Genomic DNA, 23,842 nt, shown 5'->3' with positions numbered 1-23,842 from the left:
GAGATGCAGCCTCGGCATTTTGGAAAGTCCACCTGAAAAGGTTCATACTGGTCTTAAAAGAACATGTATGATAGAAACGAAAAAGTGGGTACAGAAATGAAGTGACAGTGGACACTGCCAAGTGTATCTTCCAGCCACTTAGATTAGAGATTCAATGTATGCAGTACAGAAATACTAAACAAGAACATAGAGTGTGTACATCAGTCTAAAGTTTCTATTTCACTGACGTCACAGTGAGCTTCTCGCAATCATTCCTTATATTCGTTAGCTCTCTGGTCAGAATTTGTGCCCGGCATATATCTTTGGGAGATCTTTGCTCTATAAAGATGACTTTTGTCATTGCAGTGCCCATTATTATTTTTGAGCTCTTCATACTCTTTAGGTTTGTTGCTTATGTTGTTTTCTGCTAGCACAACTTTTGATGACGTGAGCAACAACCTACCTCTCGGAAAAAATCAATAAGGCTCAGGGCTCTGCCAGGGAAATATTCAAAACGGTTAAAACCTTTACAGATCCACAGGCCCTGAATCGACAACCACCAGTGTCTCAGATCCTTTGTAGTCAGCTCTCTGATTTTTTCGAAGATAAAATCGCCTTAATTTATGATTCTTTTTCCAACACTGAAGGTCATGACAATAGGGAAGTATTTCCAGTCTCCTCTATCTTACCTCCCGTCTTCGCAGACTTTCAGGAAATCCCAGCTGATCGTTCCCTCCAGGAATTACTTAAATGCAAGTCAGGGTCACCTAATGACCCTTGGCTGGCCAAACAATTTAAAGCTTTAGCTTCATTTCTTAACCCCCACCTTAATAGCATTTGGAATTCTTCCTTGAGCACTGGCATTTACCCCGAGATGTGGAAACATGCTCTTTTGGTACCTATTCTGAAGAAGGTCAATGCCGACCCTGAGAACCCGGCTAATTATAGGCCCATTTCTTTACTTCCAGCACCGGCTAAGATCCTTGAAAGACTTGCACACCAACAGCTCGCTTGCTTCATTGAATCTAGTGACCTTCTTCACAACTCCCAACACGGGTTCCGGTCTGGCTATAGTACCGAGTCGGCCCTGATAGAGATGGCGGACTCTGTGCGTTGGACTTTGGATAGAGGATCGAGGGAGGTGTTGGTGCTTCCGGATTTCTCGGCAGCATTCGACAGTCTCCCACCCGATCCTTCTCAACCGCCTTCGAGCTATTGGCCTTCAGGGCACAGTACTTAAATGGATAGCCTCTTTTCTGACCAACCGATCACAACAAGTGTATACCCCTCCTTTCACTTCTCCCAGTCGCCCACTTAAATGGGGAGTGCCACAGGGCTCTTCATTGAGCCCATTTCTTTTTAACGTTTATTTTTCCCACTGGCCGAGTTAATATCCCAGACGGGAATTAAGATGACATCTTATGCGGATGACATCCAGCTCCTTTTCTCTTATGACTATTCCAATTTGGCCACCTTTGATTCTCTGAAAAACTGTCTCAGAGACATTGCAAAGTGGATGGACCTCAACTTTTTGAGACTGAATGCGGGAAAGACCGAGGTTCTCTTTTTGAATCAATCCTCCCCTTTGGATTCAAACCTCTGGTGGCCAGTGGATCTGAGCCCCGCCCCCTTCCCAACGACTCAGTCAGAAACCTGGATGTGAGATGGGATAAAGATCTCTCTTTCCATAACCAAATCCATACGGTATCGGCAGCTTGTTTCTCAAAAATCAGAATGATATGAAAAATGTATCAACTATTTGCCCAGTAGCACCAGTAATAGTCCAGGCTCCTATGCCAATGGCCTGTATCTTGGTCTAGCTCAGAGGTCTTCAATCTGTGGGGCGCGACCCCCAGGGGGGTCGTGGAGTCCTTGGAAGGGGGTTGCAGATTCTGTCAGAGTGCAATTCCTGGCTTGGGCTGATCGAGGGTGCTCACGGTGGAGGCCTAATTCACACCGAGGTGTGAAAAACATCAAAGCCTCATTAACAAGTAAAAGGTCTTTTAAAGACCTGTCAAGTACTCGGGTGTGGCTGTGTGTCCCTGAAGCCGTTTCGAGCTGGGGGAGGAGGGGAAGTGGGGGGGCGGAGGGGGGCTGGGGAGCAGGCTGTAGTGTAGCCCTTTGAGGTCAATGGATATTAGCACGCCTGGAGCTGTGGGTCCCATGACACGTCCCCCGCCCCCAGCAGGGAGGCACAGAGATGCCCTCCCATGATGGGGAAAGAAGGAAGAAGACGCAGAAAGATACTGACACCCCCTTCTCCCCCCCAATGAACTATCATACAGCCATGAACATTTACCACAAAGCCATTAAAGTTGCCCGTAAGAATTACATCACGGTGCAACTAAACAAGGCAGGGAATGCTCCTAAAGCCGTATACCAGGTCTTAAACTCCTTCCTTAAACCTGTGGCATGTGAAAGCTTAGACATTTCCTCGCAACAACTATCTGACAATGTCTCAGCTTTCTTCACCGAGAAGATTGAAAATATTTACAGCAAAATCGTGGTGTCAAACGCACTTATTGACCCATGTACTGTTCTCCCCAAGGCTAATAGAAGCTCTCGTCAGATCACCCTCTCTAGCTTCCCTAATATAACCTTGTTGGAGGTGGAGAAGCTGATTGACCTTATCAAAAGTGGTAGTCCGTCCGATTTAATTCCAGGACGTATTATGGGTGTAGTTGGCAAAGTTCTGAGTCCAGAAATTTTGAGATTGGTGAACCTCTCGTTAGATACAGGGTGTGTACCAAGAGAATGGAAAAAGGCCTTGGTTAGGCCTATTAGAAAAAATCCCTCCGTACCTTGGACTGATCTTGCCAACTTACGTCCTATCTCTCTGCTCCCTTTTTTGGGTAAGTTAATCGAAAAGCATGTGAACAAACATCTTTCCAACTTCCTGGAACAATCTGGAAGTTTGGATCCCTCTCAGTCTGGCGTTGGGCCAAACTATAGTACCGAATCTGCTTTGCTGTCGATAACGGACGACCTCTGCATGTACCAGGACAGGGGAGTTTCGGCTGTCCTGGTGCTGCTGGATTTATCGGCAGCATTCGATTCGGTGTCTCATTCTATTCTTATCGATCGCCTTGCTGAGAGTGGACTGGAGGACATTGCACTGGACTGGCTGAAGAGCTTCCCCTCTGAACGTTCTCAGCGTGTCAGTATGGGGGAATTTTATTCTTCTGAGGTCATGATCTCTAAGGGGGTGCCACAGGGCTCCTGTTTGAGCCCCACTCTTTTTAACATCTATGTGGCCCCCCTTGCTAAGATCATGAGAGCTTTTGGCTTCAGTCTAGTCTCATATGCTGACGACACTCAACTGCTTTTCCCTTTTACTATTCTAACTACAGAGGTGAAACTATCTTTCTCTGAAGGGATGAAAGCAGTGTCAAGTTGGATGTCGTCAAATTTCCTCCAGTGTAATGTTACAAAAACGGAACTTATGCTTTTCGGTGAGGCCAAGCTACTATGGGCCCCTGATTGGTGGCCCACCGAGTTAGGTCCATTACCCGAGCCAAAACTTGTGATCAAAAACATTGGTGTACGGCTGGAGCAGGAACGAACATTTAAACAACAGGGAAATCACATAGTTGGGACCTGCTTTCACATGATTGGCCTTCTTCGTAAGGTATTTCCTCTTTTGCCTGACTACTAAAAAGACCCTGGTGCAGGCGCTGGTATTAAGTCGTATTGACTACTGTAATGGCCTTTTAGCATCTGCCAACGAAGGAGTACTAGATAGACTTCAAGTAGTTCAGAACGCTGCTGCTAGACTGGTCTTAAATGCTCCTCCCAGAACTCCTTCAAAGGCCCTTCTGACCAAGCTTCACTGGCTGTCTATCCGTCGGAGGATTACATTTAAGGTCTGCTGTATTGTCCATAAAGGAATCAATGGTTTAGGGCCCTCCTATTTAGCAGAAAAATGTGTTTCTTATGCTCCTATGAGGTGTCTACGATCTAGCAATCTATTTAACAACAAGGGGTGGTGATGGACAGAGTTTCTGAATTAAGCAGAATACTCTCACCCAGTCAAGAGATCAGGGCTAGATCCAACACCGTTTTTTAGCTCACTGCACCATCCCAGTTCCGAACCTGGCTATATGCAAATTAGTCTGTTCCTGTCCCAGTGCATGATGGGAACAGGGCAAACCAAACTACCAAGCCAATTCTTACACTGGGAAGGAAACAAGCTTACCCTTTTCTGAATCTTTTTTGGCCACTATAGGTGTGGCAGGGTATACTCAGACATGAGTCCCTTGCTCACTGCACCATCAGGATTCAAGCAAGCTGGGCCGACGACGGCTGAAATGCCAGAAACCGGTCCCCGGAAGCTTGTCTCCTTTCTAGTGAAGAATTGGCTTGGTAGTTTAGTCTGCCCTGTTCCCATGATGCACTGGGCCAGGGACAGACTGATTTGCATATAGCCAGGTTCTGAACTGGGATGGTACAGTGAGCTAAATAACGGTGATGGATCAAGCCCTGATCTTTGGACTGGGTAAGAGTGGTCTGCTTAATTCAGACACTCTGTTCATCACCACCCCCTTTTCTGAATCGTACGATCTAGCAATCAGCTGCGTTTGAAGGTGCCTAGGATAAAAAAGGCAAGACAGGGAGGCAAAGCACTGTCTGTCATTGGTCCTACGCTCTGGAATGATCTTCCTCTTTCACTCAGACAATGTGCGAACCATTCCAGCTTAAGAAGTAAATTGAAAACTTTTTTGTTTCAGGGCTGATCTGAATTATTTTTGGTCTTTTATCTCCTTGGGCATTACTGACCCTTTGTGATTACCTTTTTTTTTTTCTCCCTGCTATTCTTCTTTTCTCTCTTTGTGCTTTTGTCTTGGTCTTGTGTATGCACTACTACCATTTATGAAGGCTCCACAGCGCAGAGATACTCCCTTGTGGAGTCGATTCCAGCGCTTTACAAACCCGCTAATAATAATAATAATAATAAGAGAGGCACAGAAAAGGTGGGTGGATGGATGGATGTATGGATGAAGGATGAAGGATGGATAGATGTGTGAAAAGGTGTGGATGAATGGATGGATGAAAGGGTGGATGGATGGAAGGAAGAAAGGGTAGATGGATGAAGGAATGGATAAAAGGTTGCATGGATGAATGATGGATGGATGTGTGAAAAGGTGGGTGGGTGGATGAATGATGGGTGGATGGATGGAAGGGTGGATAGGTAAAGGATGGATGGATGTAAGGATGAAAGTGTGGATGGATGAAGGATGGGTGGATAGATGAAGGATGGATGCATGGATGTAAGGATGAAAGTGTGGATGGATGCATGGATGTAAGATGAAAGGGGTGATGGGTGAAGGATAGATGGATGAAGGATAGATGTATGGATGAAAGGGTGGACGGATGAAGGATAGATGTATGGATGTGGAGAAGTGTGGCTCACTGGTTAGAGCAGGCAGACCCTGAAGCAGAGGTCAGACCCGGGACCAGAGTTCAATTCCCGACGCGGCAGGGTCTTGAGCTCAAATGTCCATGGACTCGATAATTCTCGCTTCGGTGCCTGACCTAATCATGGGTTCACACTCAGCAACTCTGGGCATTAAGCTTGCTTAATCTCCACAACGGCCCCCCTGCGGTGGGATGCCTGGCTTTCACCTTGGGGATGCCCTGTAGGGGCTATCTCACAGGGAAAAGCCAGGACTGGTTCCCAAGGCAAGCGCGAAGATACCCCTTCGGGGGTCGATTCTGGCGCTATATAAGAAACATAATAATAATAATAATAAGGATGAAAGGGTGGATGGATGGAAGGATGGATGGATGTACGGATGGATAAAAGGTTGCATGGATGAATGATGCATGGATGGATGTGTGAAAAGGTGGGTGGATGAATGATGGATGGATGGATGAGAGGGTGGATGGATGAAAGGGTGGATGGATGTATGGATGAAAGGGTGGATGGATGAAGGATGGATGTATGGATGGGAGGATGAAAGGGTGGATGGATGTATGGATGGATAAAAGGTTGCATGGATTAAGGATGGATGAGTGAATAGGTGGCTGGATGAATGATGGGTGGATGGATGGTAGGGTGGATGGGTAAAGAATGGATGGAAAGATGAAAGGGTGGATGGATGAAAGATGGATGGATGGATGTGTGAAAGTGTTGGTGGATGAATGATGGATGGAAGTGATGAGGTCTAACAGGCGCATTTATGGTTGTCAAAAGATGATGATGAGGAGTACCAGTTTCTAGAAACTTTTGTCGGAAGGGGGTCCTTACCCCTAAAATGGTTTTACAAGGGGGTCTCGGCATCAAAAAGTTTTAAGACCTCTGGTCTAGCTTCAGGCTTGTGCCACAGACTTCAGATTGTCCAAAATGCCTCCGCTCGGCTAGTCTGTGGCATCTCACTCCGAGAACACATTTCCCCTTATCTGCGAAAGTTACACTGGCTTCCGGTTCACACAAGGGTCGAGTTTAAAACTATGACTCTGGCCTACCGGGCTACAAAAGGGCTCGGATCAGCTTACCTTTCATCGAGCCTCCGACCCTACAGTAACAACCGTAATTTACGCTCAAATTCTAAGTTGCTACTTGTTACCCCAAGGTTTAAAAAAGTGCGTAAGGGTGGAAAGACATTTCAAGTGTGTGCTTCCACCCAGTGGAATAAACTTCCAATCTCCTTACGTTTGATTCAAGATGAATTGGCATTCCGTAAATCCCTGAAAACCTTCCTCTTTAGTTAAATTGCCTCCTCTGGTACGATCTAGTAGTTCTGACTATCAGCGCCGGGACACCCCGTTAGGGTAGCTGTGCGCTCTATAAAATACACAAATAAATAAATAAACCTACAGCCCCTTGCAAGAACCATGCTGTAGCCAGAGCATTGAACTGGTGATACATCTACTCCTCTGGGTAATACAAAGCAGTCCGCCTTGGTACTAAATTAATCACCTCTTGATGCTTCCACATGTGTGTAGTTTCTACTGTTAACTGGGCCCCAGAATCCTTTTTAAGGAGGACACTTTCATCAGTTAGTGTATCTCAGTTAAGTCCCTGGTCAGGCATGGCTGATACAGGTAAGGGGGGGAGGCAGAGGTAAGTGTGGGGGGGAGTGGACATACAACATGATTGGGAATATAAATAAAACCTCTTACCTTGCGCTCGCCGAGTCAGCAATGCGGCGAGCGCAGGTAAGTGCTTTTATTTATATACTTATTTTATTTCCGCTATCCCGTCGTATGTTGAGCTCCCCCCTCATGCCCCGCCCACCACCACCACCCGCTCTGACCTTTAACGGCTGCACCTGTCCCTGGTGTGTTGGCCATCATTTCTGTTCTTTATTAATTGTGGACCAAATACTTTTGCAGATGTGTTGTCTTCATGGTGATAAGCCATTCTTCAAGCATGATGAAGAGGAGATCAGAGTGACGTCAGCGTGATAGAGATGTTTAGATTGATGTACACACGCTATTTTCCTGAATAGTATTTCTGTACTTCATATATTAAATCCCTGATGTAAGTGGCAGGGAGTTGCACTTGGCAGTACCAACTGCCTCTTGATTTTTGTACCCAGTCTTTCATTTCCATCATACATATGCTATCGAATGCTGGCTTTAGGCAGGAATGCACGTTATGACAAGCATTATGTTGAGATGTATTCCCAAAGTTAGTTTCTCAGCAGTCTAAAACGTTGTTTCTTCTTTTATGTTCCTTAGGGGTATCCTGGATCTGCAGGGCAAGCTCCAGGAGGCCCACAAGGTGCCTACTATGGAGGACATTATGGTGGGGGTACACCGCAAGGGAATTCATTTGGGGGCTCAGCACCTGGAGGTCCCTACGGTGGACCACAACAGCCTGGAGGAGTGCCCTATAGGCATGCAACACCTGGAGGGCCTGCACCTGGAGCTCCTGGAGGACCATACGGTGGTCAAGCACCTGGGGGCCCATATGGAGCTCCCTCGACTAACCCATATGGGGCACCCCAGCCCGGGCAGTATGGACAAGGAACACAATGTGGTAAGCATTGATGTAATCACATAGGCTGATGTTCTACCTCAGTTGCAGCAGCCCCATAGATAGCTCCAGAGATGTCCAAGATGCTGAAGTATCTTGTATTGGATGTCTATCGGAGTATTTATTCATGAAAATACTACACCTTTGGGTAAGATTTTTAGTGTCATGGCATTTCTTGCTCTTCAACTGCAGTTGTTAAAGAAACAAGCCACGAGAGTTTTAAATGTAGTGATTGAATTTTTAGGATGATTACAAATCACCTGCCCACTTCAATCACTAAATAGCTCACATTTAGTCCACAGGGAACAAAGGGCTGCAACCTAGCTACTGGCAGGACAAGTGAGTTCTCATACCTTCTTTACTGCTGCTTGGGATTTTCAGACGACTCTTGATTTCTCCTACTGTGCAGCTGTGTGGTTGGGGGTCAGGAGCACCTGGAAATACTGCAGTTAATGTTGGTTGCAACAGGGCACTCCAGGGTCAGTACGGATGTTCCTAGACTGAGGTGCATCGGAGAAGCAGCCATATACTGATGTTCGCATTGGCATTTGACCTTGTAGCCGCAACCAAGATCCAGAAAATGTGTGGTGTGTTCTTGCACTGGTATATCATGTGGTGGGATCAGGAGTCAAGACTGAAATCCAGTGGCAATAACTAAATTACCCTCTTCAGGTAAGGTCTGGAAATATGTCCTCCATAATACAAGGAATGCCTAGACACTAGCTTCCACCTAGGAGTCTGGGCAGGAGGAGGTGGTACACCAGATTTGTTTTCTCATGCGTAGATTGAAAGATCTCAGTTCATGATTATTGGTTGATCAGATCAGTGTAGTGAGGATTATGTGCAGTGCTGCATCTTCACTTGTTTCTCACCCGCAGCATGATCTCAGACCCTCTGTGTGTCTCCACAATGGGTCAGTTGTTTGTTTTGGTGGGAGCCCCCCCATTGACTGCTGGTATCTGGGAGCACCTTCTCCCCCCATTGACCGCTGGTATCCACCCCCTCCCCATTGACTGCTGATATCTGATGTCTAGTGGCTCAGTAGACCAATGCATCCATTGCTAGAATCCTCTATTGACCTCACTGTCTTAGGTTTGAATTCTGACTGGCCAACTCAGCCTTCTCTGAGTTTAATAAAAGGAGTACCATGGAGTTGGGTAACAGTAAACATCTGTTATTTAGCAGTAAAATAACTCCTCACGAAAGTGCTTTCCAAGTATAGCTTATATTCAGGCTGTTCTTATTCCGGGGATGGGAGGGGGCTGCTGCTGTTTTCTTATATTGGGCTCCGCACATTTTGGTGGGCATCGATTCCGTGCTATTTGCACTCTCAGCGCTGACCCTCTTTCTGAACACTTTACAGTTCTCAGTCAGTGGGAGGCTATTTGAGATTCAAAGTCCCCGGGTCACTGCAGCTCAAGTCCATTTTTGTTTACATTTTTCTTTCTGTGGGTAGAACAGGCATATTGCAAATTGTAAATTGAGCAAGCCACCTCTGCAAAATCCAGCTAAAACCACTCATTTTATCCGTGCCGATTCTACTGTTTCATTGTGAAAATTTCCTCTACAGTTTGGAAACAATGTCCATAAGCAGCGTAGCCTGGCTTCCTGGGGCTAAAGTGTGTATATTTTTCTGTGAAAATGATCAAGTGAGAAGGCCTTTTGTGGTACACTGGAGTAGACCTCACACCCTGATGTACCTCAGTAACTTTTGTTCCTGGAGCTGAGATTCAGATCTCTGATGTGAAGTAGGTTTTAATCCAGTGGGCTCTCAGCAGTTGAAGTTGGTGTTTGTTTGTAGACCATTCGTTTAGCTCTATTTAGGGGTTTATTCCAAATAAATGTTCCATAGATGCGTATAAAACTTCCACCCTTGTGCCATACACCGGAGAATGTAAATATGAATGGTTGTCTGTGCTCGGTGATATCCCCTTCGAGGTGTGACATGTATTGCTAGTGAGACCCAATTATTTGCTCCCGGTATTTATCACATTACCTAATATTTTAGGATTTCACAATACTCAATTATTGATTAAACTTGTGACACTAATATTAGGGCATGTGAAGATTTGTGTTTTTCTACATTGATTACTGCTCATGCTATACCCTCCACCTTCAGGTAACATTCCCCAGGGCGTTGATCCTGAAGCATTCTCCTGGTTTCAGAGTGTGGACACTGACCGCAGTGGTTACATCACTGTTAAGGAGCTCAAGCAAGCACTGGTAAACTCCAACTGGTCCACCTTCAACGACGAAGCCTGTCAGATGATGATAAGTGAGTTTGTTCTCTGTGTCAATGCACTAACTGCTGGGCTTGAGCCACAAATGAAACCATCACATTTTCATGGTCACAGTGAACTTACTCCACTCTTTCTCGAGCACACATAATTTCTCTGCTTTCCCCTTGTTCAGAAATGGCTTAAATATGTTAGCTTTATTCAGGAGTGTGGCCTAAATGCTGTCTTAAAGGTCTAATTAACCGCATCGCTGCGGCGGTTATTTTTCCGCTACGCGGCTTTTTTCTAAAAGCCGCGTTAGATGACGAGCTCAGCTCGTCATCCGCACACGACCACCGTGGCTGATGACGAGCTCAGTTCGTCATCTGCATCGAAGGGGTTAAGCGGAATGGTATATAGAAATGTTTGTCTTTTTTGGGAATTTAAAACGTTTTTTTCTTTACTAAAACCTTGTGTGTGAAACCTTCGCTTAGGGCCTCAAATTCATTATAACGTTTTTAGGCTGCAATGCATCTGTTCTAGTAAGGGCTAATTTTGAGAATTTTAAATGCTTATTTGTCCCCCACAGGATCCAGAGAATTCAGAAAGTTGTGAGTCTTGTGCTTTGTGTGTTCACTGTTGTTTCTTTTTGGTTGACTTCTACTTGCTTGTGTTGTTTCTTTAAACCTACTGTCTGAATTATTGTACCCATTCTTTGCATATTTCTGCGTTTTGCATGTTGCAACTTGCTCTCAGTCACTGCATTCATCTCTTTCACCTATGCTATCGAACAGTGTTACTACCATTCAACATTTTCGACTCGCCACAATTACATTTCTTTGAGAAACATGGCGTTGTAGAACTTCTTATATATTGTAAACTTGTTTTCTTGGATTTTTACTTGAAATGTGGTGCAACCTGCATAATTACATCACTTTCTTTGTACACTGCCATAGCTCTCCCTACCCATAACATCAGTTTTAATTGCTGGTATACAGATATCAGTAGCTGTTGCTAACACTGGACGAAGTCAGATATTAGCTAGAGACTTTCCAATTGTTTGTCTCCCCAACACACACAGTTGGTTAGCAATATCATTTGCACTGGTCTAGATTTCCCGTAAAGTTTTGCATTTACATGCTGCCCCCCCTGAAGTGTTACACTGGGGCCCACATATACACAGGTCTGCCAATGCACCTTAGTCCTAACCTGAAACACTCTCACATTTCAGTTCTTGGAAACTTACGAAGATTTGCCTATGTACATGTTTGTTAACATGTAGTCCTCATTGCTATTCCAGTACCTGGATCCACGTACATGTCTGCCAGTGACCGAAGTTCCAACATGCAGTGCCCGATTGCCAATTAAGTACAAGGGCATACAGACAACCCGGCTACTGCACTTCTATCCTGATTTTGCAGCCCCATAATTAAAGTACTGTAGCTCACTCCACACTCTTGCCAGTTTTCCAAATCTTATTCCTCCTAATTCCACATCTCCACATTTTTGCCCTTTTGTTTCCATATATTCCCTTGTCCTGTTCCTAATGGACACCTTCTTCTTGTCAAAAGTCTCAGCGATAGGGCCATGCAGTGGGTCATGCAGCGGGTTTGCTGTAAGGTGTTGACACTCTTCTGTTTCTCAATTTATTTTTGAATATTATTGATTTGATTTGTTGGTTTGCCTTTGATCTATCCGGAAAAGCTATAGTGAGTTACTCTGCTTTTGACTTTGATAATTTGGTTTTATGTGTCCCTCATGTTTCCTGTCCGCTTGTTTACAGACATGTTTGATAAGACAAAGACGGGGAGGATTGATGTCTTTGGATTTGCAGCTCTGTGGCAGTTCATCCAGCAGTGGCGCAACTTGTTTCAGCAGTACGACCGTGACCGTTCAGGAACCATCAGTGCCGGTGAACTTCACCAAGGTAATTCGCATTTATAATTGGGTGCAGCAACACTGCAGTGTGGCGTGTGAAAAGAAAATCCATTGAATTGTACGTTTCACAGCAGAACCGTCTCAGAATTCTTTTTTAACGCCAAAATGTGCAGCTCCCCCATTATACTGGGCATTGGAAAAGCCAATAATTATGGCTTTGGGTTTGCGAGTGCTTTTGTTGTCTGCTGCATTGTTTGTCAGTCAAGTATTTGAGCTGGCTGCCTATCTTTGAATTATTGTTTTAAATGTTTTAACGATTTGTTTACCATTCTGTGCTAACAGATGAGTTAGTTGACAAAGTATTGGCCAGCTTGAAACAGCAAAGAAGGATATGTACGTACAACCATTTTAGAATCATTTTAGGTCTCCTCTTTTGACAGAATTTAGCTGTCTGTTGAAGACTTTTTGTGGACCGTACTGATACTGGCAGTGGGGTTTTGGTCAGCTTGCTGCTTGTACTTGGTAGACTTTTTGTTAGTGTCATTTGCTTGATTCTTATTGAGAGGCTTTCTTTCCTCTACTTGTGCTTGTCCCTCGAGCACAGCTTCTTTACTATTGTTTTGATGGATGTCTTGTATCCTTCCACTGCTTACATTCAGGAAATTACGATTTTCTTCTTCTTTCAACACTGATTGGAGTGCAGATGTTATCTTGCTCTTACCACTCCCATGTGTGTTGGTTGGTTCCTCCTTGCCCTCTCTTCGTGCTGTTCTCATACCCCTCAGCTGATCTGTTGCTTCCCTTCACCCTTCCCCATCTCTCTCAGCTTCAAAAAAAAAATATGTATGGCCTTCCTTAACTCCCCAGTCCGGCTCAATTGTTGATCTTCCCTAAATTTGCCTTTTAAAAAAAAACCATTTTTTTTTACTTTCTGAAAGCAGCAATGTGTTACTGGGCCAATGCTTTTCCCCCAAATGCACGTTTGCACACCTTTTTAGTTATTTTTGTTTTAGTTATAGCTTCAAGGTAGGTGTCCGACACCTTAGAATTGTAAATAAAAAACTAAACAAAATGTCTGCCACGACATGGCAAACGCCATCATTTTGGGGCCACTGTAACACCAAAACAGATATGGATGCATGCACTTTTTCATCAGTGCTGTTATTTCTCATCAATAACAATGTTTTATTTTATTTCCGATGTTAAACCAACATCAACAAACCAACACTGGCAAAGCCAAATAAAACGACCTGCCTATGCTAATACCTACAGCTAAAAAAAAATCTATTTTACCACCCATTTGTACACAAGCGTTGGAGTTCTCTTCTACAGGTAAAAGTATGCCATAACCCATTCCAAGGTGGCATGCCAGTTTGGAACAGGTACATTTGTAAAGTATGCCTGTTGCATCAAAATTAGTTTTCATTCTGCCAGTACTTGAAAAATATTAATAAGAAAATGAATACTAAATGTGTCCCAAATTACACTATTTAATGTAGGTATGACCACATTGTGCACAGGAAAAATGCCATCACTCACAAAGAGGAGAGCCAGTGACCTAAGTGGGCTGTACTATTTCTCCTTGCCATACACGGTGGTGGCTTGAAGCAAAGTGTGATTGACAATTTAACAGACTACTGGGTGAAGATTTCTTACTAAAAGTCCATATCTGTATACATAATTTATGTGTATTTAAAAAAAATGTATTTTTGCAAGAGTGGCCAGATCTAAATTTGAAGATCAAAAAACACAAACAAATGCATGATTTAATTTATATATTTTCTTAAGATAAAAAGCACAGTATTCCCTTTCTGTGGTTAAAGAAGTAGTCACTGAATTATTTTGAAGGGCACATCATTTTCAGTGCCTTAGTGGTGTCACAGGGTAGATACGAGAGGAACTATCGAGATGTCTGAAATGTCAAAGGACTGTTTGTGTCCATCTTAGTAAAATATATGTTTACCGAAACCATTTAAAACAGATCTTTTTCTGAAACTAAAACAAAATAGTTTCTACTCAATGTGCCACATGCCCCTCTGATACAATGGATTGTTTCCCCTTTAATCGAAGTTGGGTAAGGATGTTCACTTAAGGAAACACTCTTAACAAATCTAATTCCTGAGCAGTGCCCATTAATTTAATAAGAAATCGGATGTTTGTGCTTGTGCCAACTATAGAGTCTAGGTTAATGCTTGGGAGATTTCGTTGTACAAGATTTGCTGGACTGGGGTGTTCCATCTGTCTCACCCACCCATAAAAGATCATTCTTCTGTGAGAGCTTGATTCCTACCACCAGCAATATCTTTGAGCGACAAACTTTGTAAGAACACACAACATATGAAGGTTGCACTCTACTGATTTTTATGTCATTGGATTCCCATCTACTCTTGTACTAGGATTACATAATTCATTTTCAAATCAAAGAGGAGGGAAAGATCACTGTTGCATCTTATAGTAGTTGAGAAGTGCACCTTGATAAGAAACGAGAACAGATCTTTGAAATTGCCACCCACTAAAATCTTGCTGCTGGTTGGTCATGTTTTAAAGTTGTACAGTGTCATAGTGGACATAATTTGAACCTGTTAGTGCTATACCCTTCTGCCACTAAAAGCATTGGTCTTCTTTTTAGATCTATGTTACAGGCAATGTTCTTTTTCCATTTTCCACCTCTGTTGCTTGTAATCCAGAGAGATCTTTCCCCGGTAGTAAATAACAGAGTAGTAATGTCTGGGACACTGTTGTTTCTAATGATTAGCGTGATTGCTGTTTTTACTTCTGTACATACAATGTGTTGTCCTGTTCTGTAGTGCTATTTGTGTATATATATATATATATATATATATATATATATATATATATATATATATATATATATTTGGAGTCTGTGCCTCACTCTACAGAGTTGTCAGCTTGTCTGTAGAATGTTGTTGTCTGAGTCAGTACTTTTGTCTGGTGTAAACTGATCTAGGCATAGGTTGCTCTTCGTAATCTGGGGCTTTATTACTGTCTTTACGATGGTTGGGTATGGCCCCTCTCCTGTCATTGAGTAATGTGTTTTGGAGTCTACACCAGCCATCTATTGTGTACTAGAGTCAAATAACATATTACTATAGCTTCAGTTTGGGTTGAAGTGTACCCTTTCTTTCTCTCCGATTTGTATTGTTCTCTTTGTAGTATAGAGTGATATGGCCAGTAGGACCATGTTACTGTGATTTAGCTAAGTTATTTTGTAAGTTCTGCCTGGTGATGGTGCCTGGTTCAGACTTTAAGTTTGAAAAAATAAAATGTTATTGAATAAATCGATTCAATAGGTAGACAACCTTATATAGGATATTACAGATACAGTGGAAAAAAAGATGATATCATTTATTACAACAGAACAGATCCATAAGTAGAATATGATGCTGATAAAATCTATACATTTGAAGAAGGAACAAAAAGGGTTAGAAAGTAGAAGAAAAAAAGGAAAGTAAAAAACAATTAATGTGGCAAATAGCAAAAACAATCCTACACATAAGTTAGAAAATGTGAAAATAGACAAATGAAAGTATAGAAAAAATACTATTAATATAAATACTGTCAGAGCCTGTGGCGTTTGTGCTCATTCCAAGCCTGTAATTGCTGGCAGAGATAAGTTATGCAGGAAAAACCATTTACAAGGAAGCCGCCAGTGGTGGAAATGCTGGCAGGTCAGTGTTTCAAAAGAATATTGACTATGTTTCAAGATGGCCATTGCAGTTACCAGGAACTAGGACGTGCGGGTCTTGATAGAGGTTGCTCTCGAAAAGGAGTGGATTTAATGATGTGTAAGGTGCACTGTGTGCGTCTCCGATTGTGGATTCAGTTTTGGAGCTGCCGCCGTGGCGTTCAACGTTTTCTGTGTGGACCAAGGTGGGCGTCCTGCGGCTGGGTTAATGGACTTGTGGAATTCGCACTCCAACTCACTTGGCCCTCCTATAGTGGTGACAAGCTAAGTCAACCAAATTTCGATTTGGGGAGGGGGGGAGCATGCGTATTCAGCGGGTGTGTGTTGCTCACGTAACCGTGTGTGCAAAAAAAGGATTTGGGAGACTGAGGCAAAGGTGCAGGTGAGACAGCGGGGCCATCCTCATTCAAATCTGCAACTCTCCATATTCCAATAGTGTGTAGGAGACTACGGATTTTTGTGCAATGTTTTGTGTTTGGACACATCAAACAGCAGTTATCCAATGGGGTGTTTTCCTTCATTTCTGGTCATCGGTTCACTGTTTACAGTTGTGGTTCAGTTCTCTTGGGAAACCCATTTACGCAACCTAAAAGGTCACTTATGAATTCAAATGTGAATGCATATGAGTGTATATCACTGAAGTGGGTCTCAGGCATAGAACTGGTTCTATCTTGAATTCAAAGTAATATGTGTTAACCTTAACAGTACATGACCTCAATGTGCCTCTTCACTGCGTTGAAAAACATGCCTATGAAAGCCTATGCAAAAATATACTTTTTGCACTGTTATAAAGATGTATAGTTATTGTGCTTTTGCACAGTCATAACAGTGTTTCCTGAGTATTTTATAAACCTATGTGTTTGGTTGATTATTTTTGATTTGTAGGTCTCCTTTCCTAGTGTAACTACCCTAATTTCCATTCCTCCCTAGCCCCGTCTGGCCACTTTATTACTCTGTTATACAATAATCCTACCTCGAGCTGCCAGAACGTGGGCATCTGGGAGGTCCTATTCCTACGGGCTTTGGGCCCTGACAAATGCAGTGTCATTTAAATCTTACAGTAAAAAAATGAAAACCCGTCAAGCCGAGGTTAGGAGCTCCTTCAGTGGATGGGTGATGAGAATTAATTTTCAGTGAGGATAAATTCGCAAAAAACAGTGACCAGGGGCCAAATAATATCTCTTTTGACAGCAAATGCAATTGGGTGAATGAATGTTTTCTCTTGTCTATAATTATAGCATACACCATAACCCCAATCTTGGAAAGAACTATTAGCGGAGCACTTACAGTTTTTAGTGATCTGCTGTAAAGCAACAGCAAGTAATAAATTAACAGTTGTAGTACTGAGTGAACAATTACTCCAGTCTTCTAAGAAGCTACATACAAATATATTTGCAGTAGTACAAGGTACATTAATGTAAAAAATAAAGTTTTGTTTCCGTACTTTAATCTAAAATCCACGTGTATGAGAACAGGTGAAAAGCATTTGCATTAGATCAGGATGAATGGTAGATATTGCATGACCAGCAGGAAGGTAGAATCGTATAATGCATTTTGCTTAAAGCAACTGGGATAACCATAAGTGTGTTATAGATCTAAAATAAGGTTGAATTCTTTTAACTGATTGCGAGGTTTTTCTAAGGTTTGTCACGTTCCCATTGCATCCCCACATCTAGTTTATCTCTATTATCTGAGGATGCATTGAAGATTCTGTAAATATTAGATACTGTAGAAGATCAAGACAGTACATTCAAAAGTTGAGTTGTGAAAAGTTGTAGAATTATGTGTTGAGGGTGTAGGAAGGGTTTGTGAGATAAAATGAATTAATGCACTTAATCTTTTGTTACAAAAAGGGGGGTTAAAAAGCACTGGCGCTTGTTGAAACGAAAGAACAGAATCGTTTTCAATACATTTGATGCACCCAAAGTAAACCTTTTTCTCTACAAAAGCACTAGAAAATTGTTTATTACTACATCTTTATTATACCACATGGAAGTATTAAGAAATTGATCCTTGTCCAAAAGATGAATATTGGTCTGAATAATCTGCACATATTTTATTGATAAGAAGACATATGTTGGTAAGTGTTTGTATGAAATATGGGAATTTCCTACAGGAGAAAGGATGAATAAGGAATTTTTCAGTGTCAAACCAAAGAGGAGAGAATTATAAAGTAGTATCTGACAAATATTGGAATGTTTGCTTGAGAAAGAAAACATGATAGGACTGAAAATCTGAAATATGTACATATCCTTGTTGCTTATTTTGCTTAAGTTTGAGAAGAGACCTACTGTAGTAATTAATCAACATAGCATCCATGCTATCCCTTTCTATGATGTCAGTTCCATGGTTACAGAATGTTACTGTTTAAACACCAGGGTCTGTTGCTGGATTCCCTGGATGCCGTGGAGAAGAACGGTAGCAAACTTATACTTATTAGGCAAAACATTGAAAGTCCCCACAAAATCAGCAGCCAGTTTCATCCATGGACCACTGGGGAGTTCAACCTCCTGAACAGGGGGGGGGGGGGTGACTTTCTTGATGACTTTGTCGCTAGTACAGCAAATCACACACCCCTTGACAACAATCAATAAACATTGTGCTCTTACACTCACCTGTCTGTGTAATCACTACACATACACTTTATTCTTATTCCAGTGAAATGCAGATTCATTAGAATATTTTGTTTTAAAGAAATGGCCTGTAATATTAATAAAGATTACCTAGAGAGTAAAAAGGACTATGGGAGCAAACATCATTTTGATCGAATCAATTCTACCCCCACCTGGGCAGAAATGAAGAGTGCCATGTGAAGATTAAAGATGTTAATTTAGTTACAACTGCATTTAAGTTTAAAGAAATTGTTTCTTTACTAGAATTTGCAGACCAAAGTCCTACATATTTGAGTTAGAAAGGACAATAAGCAAAACTATTTTGAGTAAAATCTTGTTTAAAACAAAAGGTATTTAGTGGAAGAATTTCACATTTTTCTGAATCAAGCATATAACTGAAAGAGTAGCAAATTAAGTGCTGGTAGAGAGGAGTCTCGAATGGGCAAAAGTAATTGAATATCAATTGTTTACACACAAACATTAACATGTTTATCCCTGGAACAAAAGCCATGCATTTCAGAACGTTGTCTTATTGTTTGTACAAACAGGTTCCAATGAGAGTAAAGGAGATAGGGGACATCCCTGATGAATACCTTTTTGTAATGAAAACCCAGAAGAGATTAAACCATTAACAAGAATTGAGGCTTTTGGTTCTGTGGAAAGAAGAGAGACCAGTCCTGTAAATTTAGCACCAAAACCAAACCAAGAAAGGGTTTGAAAAATGAAATTCCAATCCTGCTTTCAAACACTTTTTCAGCATCTGATGAAATGGCTGCTAAAGATTGTTTATAGTATTTCAATATACTTAAAACATTAAAGAATAACCTAGTGTTGGCTGAGAGATGTCAGCCGTTTGCTAAAACCTGATTGTTTGTTTCCTTTAAGGGCTGGCAGTAAAGAATCAAGGTGAAATCCAAGGACTTTTGCAAATATTTTGTCATCTGAGTTGACAATGGAAATTGGTCTAAAAATCTTACATAGTTTATGATCCCTACCATTCTGGGAATGAGGCAAATTAAAGCATCTTGGAAGGTACCTTCTGCTGATTTGGTATTTATAAAATAGGAAAATAATTGGTGGATTTTAGGGACTAATTGATGATAAAAATGAAGATAAAATTCGATGAGAAAACCATCAGGACCTGGAGCTTTGCCTGCTTTATTAAGTATAATAAATATTAGTGAAAAGTGTCCTAATGAGGAACTGACTATGGAATATTGAGATTTATATTATAATTAATGAATTTCAGCATAGTTGAAAACAGGAGTGGAATCATCCTTTGGAATGCAATCTATTTTAACTTGGTCATTATTTTTTTTTATTCTGCCCTCCATTGTACTTACCACTGGATTTGAGTAGATCTGAGGCCGCTATTTCCATGAAATTAAATCCTCTAACTGTGCTAGTTTTTCATGGCTTCTGGTGATTTTTTTTTTTAAGGATAGCGCTCTCTTTTTGGAGACATAGGAAATATTGAAATCTCTGGCCATAGCTAAATGGGTCTCAAGTAGTCTGTGGTGAGAGTTCAGGGTTAGAATTTATTGTAAATAATTGACTTAATGAAATCTGCAAAAACACTGGTAAAAGAGTGCACCTGTGACTTAGAAGGAGGGCCTCCCGCCCCCACACCCCCCACACCTCTCCCCCCCTGGGTATTTTTGGCTCCTTTCAGAGGTGATCACCGGTCCTAGGATGAATGATTCCAGTCCAGGGAAGACATGGCTTGGCAGTTCGGTGTGGACTGTTCCCATGAGGCACAGGGTCAAGACTGATTTGCATATGGCCATATCTGAACTGGGGTGGCTTGGTGAGCAAAATAATAATGGATTAAACCCAGATCTGTTATTGGGGGTGAATGTTTTGTCATTGTGCAACATTCCGTCCATCATCTTGTGTGTCTTGCTGTTCACCCTATGTGGGAAGGGTATGCCCAGACATGGGCCCCGTGCTCACTAGGCCACTGGAGTCAAGCTATCCTGGCTGATGAAGGCTGATAGCCAGAAACCGGTCCTAGGATGCTTGATTCCGGTCCAGGGAAGACATGGCTTGGCAGTTCGGTCTGGACTGTTCCCATGAGGCACAGGGTCAAGACTAATTTGCATATGGCCATGTCTGAACTGGGGTGGCTTGGTGAGCGAATTAATGATGGATTAAACCCAGATCTGTGACTGGGGGTGAATGTTTTGCCAAATAATGATGGATTAAACCCAGATCTGTGACTGGTGGTGAATGTTTTGCCATTGTGCAACATTCCGTCCATCATCTTGTGTGTTTTGCTGAATCTCCCTTGAGGTCGAAGATGAAGAGAGATTCAGGGGGCATCTACGAAGCACTTATAGTAATAAACTACTTTTTATGTAGCACCTTTTTGTACCTATCAGATGTGCCTTTTTCCCGCTTTAAAGATACACAAATTTAGCCACTGTGGAATGATGCATAGCGGGAAGATAGCCCTGGTGAAATTCAAGCGTTTGACCTGTACCACATGCCTCAGCTGCGAGCGTTCAACTCACTGAAAGAGAAAAGTGTTGCATGCTCACAGTAGATAAAGTATTCTTGATGTATTATTACTTTTATCCAAAGCCCTTTATAATGAACTTGTTTAATTCAATTATTATCACCCATTTTCACCAAAGAATGTAAGGGTGTGTTGAGCAGATGTGAGCATGTGACCTTCACCTCAGACACACACTCCACCAGTGGCTAATTTGCATGAAAGATATTTTCAGGGATTCATCATTACCATCCAACAGGATAGGGATGCAAAGTAAAAAGAATATAAACTGCATTAAAAAAAATTGGTCGAGAAGATACAGAGTTTTCTTGGAGACCAAAACAATCCTTCCTGTAATGCAAGTGCAAGGATGCCTGCATTGGGCTGGACAGCACAGAATGTGACAGAGCAATAAGAGATAAAATGCTCTGTTAGAACTGGCTATTTCTGGCTGGCTAAGGCTGTCGCCAAAGCCAGGCAGAAACCACCATTCTAGTCAGGGCAAGGGTATCCCACGCCAAAATAACCCCTGCTCACCCCCTTGGTAGCTTGGCACGAGCAGACAGGCTTATCCCGGAGGCAATGTGTAAAGCATTTGCGACAGCACACAACAGCAACAACATCCTAGGCACACCACAAAAGGAACTCCACACAAGGTTATATAAAAATAACTTCTGTATTGTCAAAACACATTAGATAGAATCACACATGTACATTGTGCCAACTGGCACGGGCAATATTCACAAGGGATTATTTACACTGGACAGGGCCACGTGGTCCACTGTCAGAATCAGCACTTAGTAGAAATAGCACTTCTTGAACTTAGAATAAGTATAGCACAAAATAACAATTATAGATCACATCCAGTAACTACTGGGAACAGGTAAGTACCACCTATGCAACCTAAACACCTTAGGAGAAATGTCACGCAGGGAACTAGGACCTCACCAGGACCACCTGTACTAGAAAGAACAACCACCTAAGTATAAAATACATTTAGGGGTATAGGTAAGAACACATTACACATGATGCAAAACCAACATTCAGAGGTGTAGGAAAGGAAAACACATGATGCATAAAACATACATTCAGCGGTGTAATAACATGGCACATGATGCATCAATACACATTCAGAGGTACCGGATAAAACACATGATGCCTCAAATATTCAGAGGTGTAAGGAAGGAAAAACACATGATGCATAAACCAACACATTCAGAGGTGTAAAATCAAGAAGACACATGATGCATAAAAACATTCAGAGGTGCCAGAACATATCTCAATAGCGCAAAAACGCATGATACATAAAAACATTCAGAGGTGTAGGATCAAGGTGCGTAATCATATGAAATACATTACATTTCCTAGCCCCACATCACATTGCGCATAACTTACGTAAGGCAATTACCATCACATAGATAATCGCATTGTGCCTAAATAAAATCACATACCAGCCCCCATCTAATAAAGGGACTAAAGAGCCCTGTGTCCAGAATGTCAGGGCGCGCTGCCATGCAGCGCCAGTCAGGGGTGCGCCACCGGCGCAAGACCTAAACGTTGCAGGTGCCCACTTCTTGCTGGCACCTGAGGACAATCCCAAGCGCCTAAACGGTGCAGCTGCCCACTAATTGCTGGGCAGCTGGGAATCAAAACTGCGACAGGGTCCTCACTGACCCTTAGGCGCAAACTGCGCCCACTGCTGGAGCCACACAGGCTCTGGGCATATCACATGCCCCAGACGTTGGAGCCACACAGGCTCTGACAATACACATAGCCAAACGGAGCCACACAGGCTCTTAAATATGCTCCATGAAGCCCTCATGCTCTGAAAATAACTTTGCCCCCTAAGAGCCCTCTCTGGGCTCGCAAAACAACAAGGGGGGGCAGGGAACCTCTCTGGGCTCTACACCAAGAAATGCCCCTGAGCCTCTCTGGCTCGCAAAACAAGTGGGGCGCCTGGGGCCTTCTTGGGGCTTCGAATAATCAAAAAAAAATGGCCAAAAGAAATGCCCCCTGAAGCCCTCGTGGCTTCATACTAACAACGAGCGCGAGATCGCGCTACTGGGGGGTGGCGGACACTGACAATGTGTCCCGGCGCACCTCCCTTCTCCTCTGCCCCACTCACGGGGTTTCCTCAGGCAGCGCGGGGCTCCTCTGGGCAGCGCGGGGCTCTCCTTCCCACAACGGAGCCCCGCCTGCGCCTTCCGCCGCCTCAGCTCTTCTTCTCCGGGGCTCCCTCAGCACATGGGAGCCCCGCTACAGGCCGCACACATGGGGAACATCTCCGGTCTTCCCCATCGCATGGGAGACCGGCAACGTAGACAAAGCTTCCCCCGGGCAAGGGGGGGCAGGAAGTTCCCTCAGTCGGGCCCACCCATGTCACCAAGGAATCTGCCTGGCTTCCTGTCTCGCAGGGCCGCCAATGGCAGCGCGGCCCTGGGCAGGGAGGCGGGCACAGCGCCCCCTCACACGATCTCGGGCCGGCGGCGGTGATTCCACTCGAGGCACAACTTGAGGGGTGGGCACCCTCGATAATAACAATAAAAGCGCTACTAACCGCTTGGGGGCAACAATAAAGCGCTCTCAGCGCTATAAATGAAATACAGCGCTCTCAAGCACTATAAACAGAAAAGGGTCTCTGAAGGAAAATGCAGCTTCTCCATGCTGCCAAAGGTCCCAGAAATTCCATGGGGAAAAGCAAAGTCCCCCCAATCTGCCCAGGCAAGGCAGAGGGGTCCCCCAGAAATCCTCCAGGCATCCAGAAAAATCCATCAGGTGTCCAGGGGCTGGGCAGGGCTCTGGGAGGCAAGCCTTCCCCTGAGCCCAAGCAGCAGCATGCCCCTGGCAGGATTCAAGTTGAAAACAAGAACATTTTTAGAGTGTCACAGCACCCTTTTCATACCCAAAATCCTTTGTCTAAAGGGTGCAGGCAGTGTGAGAACCAGCTAGAACTGGTTATAGGGAATTCCTTTCACT

The 23,842-nt window shown here is 43.2% G+C and overlaps 1 protein-coding gene across 1 annotated transcript in view; it reads left to right on the top strand.

The window, feature by feature from the left end:
* PEF1 (penta-EF-hand domain containing 1) overlaps positions 1-23,842 on the top strand; it is a 39,954-nt gene that overhangs the window by 6,474 nt on the left and 9,638 nt on the right. Inside the window, exons 2-4 of the mRNA XM_086955638.1 lie at positions 7,663-7,963; positions 10,080-10,235; positions 11,960-12,103. Of these exons, the coding sequence (XP_086811764.1) occupies positions 7,663-7,963; positions 10,080-10,235; positions 11,960-12,103 (601 nt within the window). The remainder of the gene's footprint in view (positions 1-7,662; positions 7,964-10,079; positions 10,236-11,959; positions 12,104-23,842) is intronic.

The sequence above is a fragment of the Lissotriton vulgaris genome, chromosome 2_1, assembly GCF_964263255.1.
Source record: "Lissotriton vulgaris chromosome 2_1, aLisVul1.2, whole genome shotgun sequence".
NCBI lineage: Eukaryota > Metazoa > Chordata > Amphibia > Caudata > Salamandridae > Lissotriton > Lissotriton vulgaris.
The sequence above is the reverse complement of the archived record's forward strand: the minus strand, read 5'-3'. Positions and strand labels throughout refer to the sequence as shown.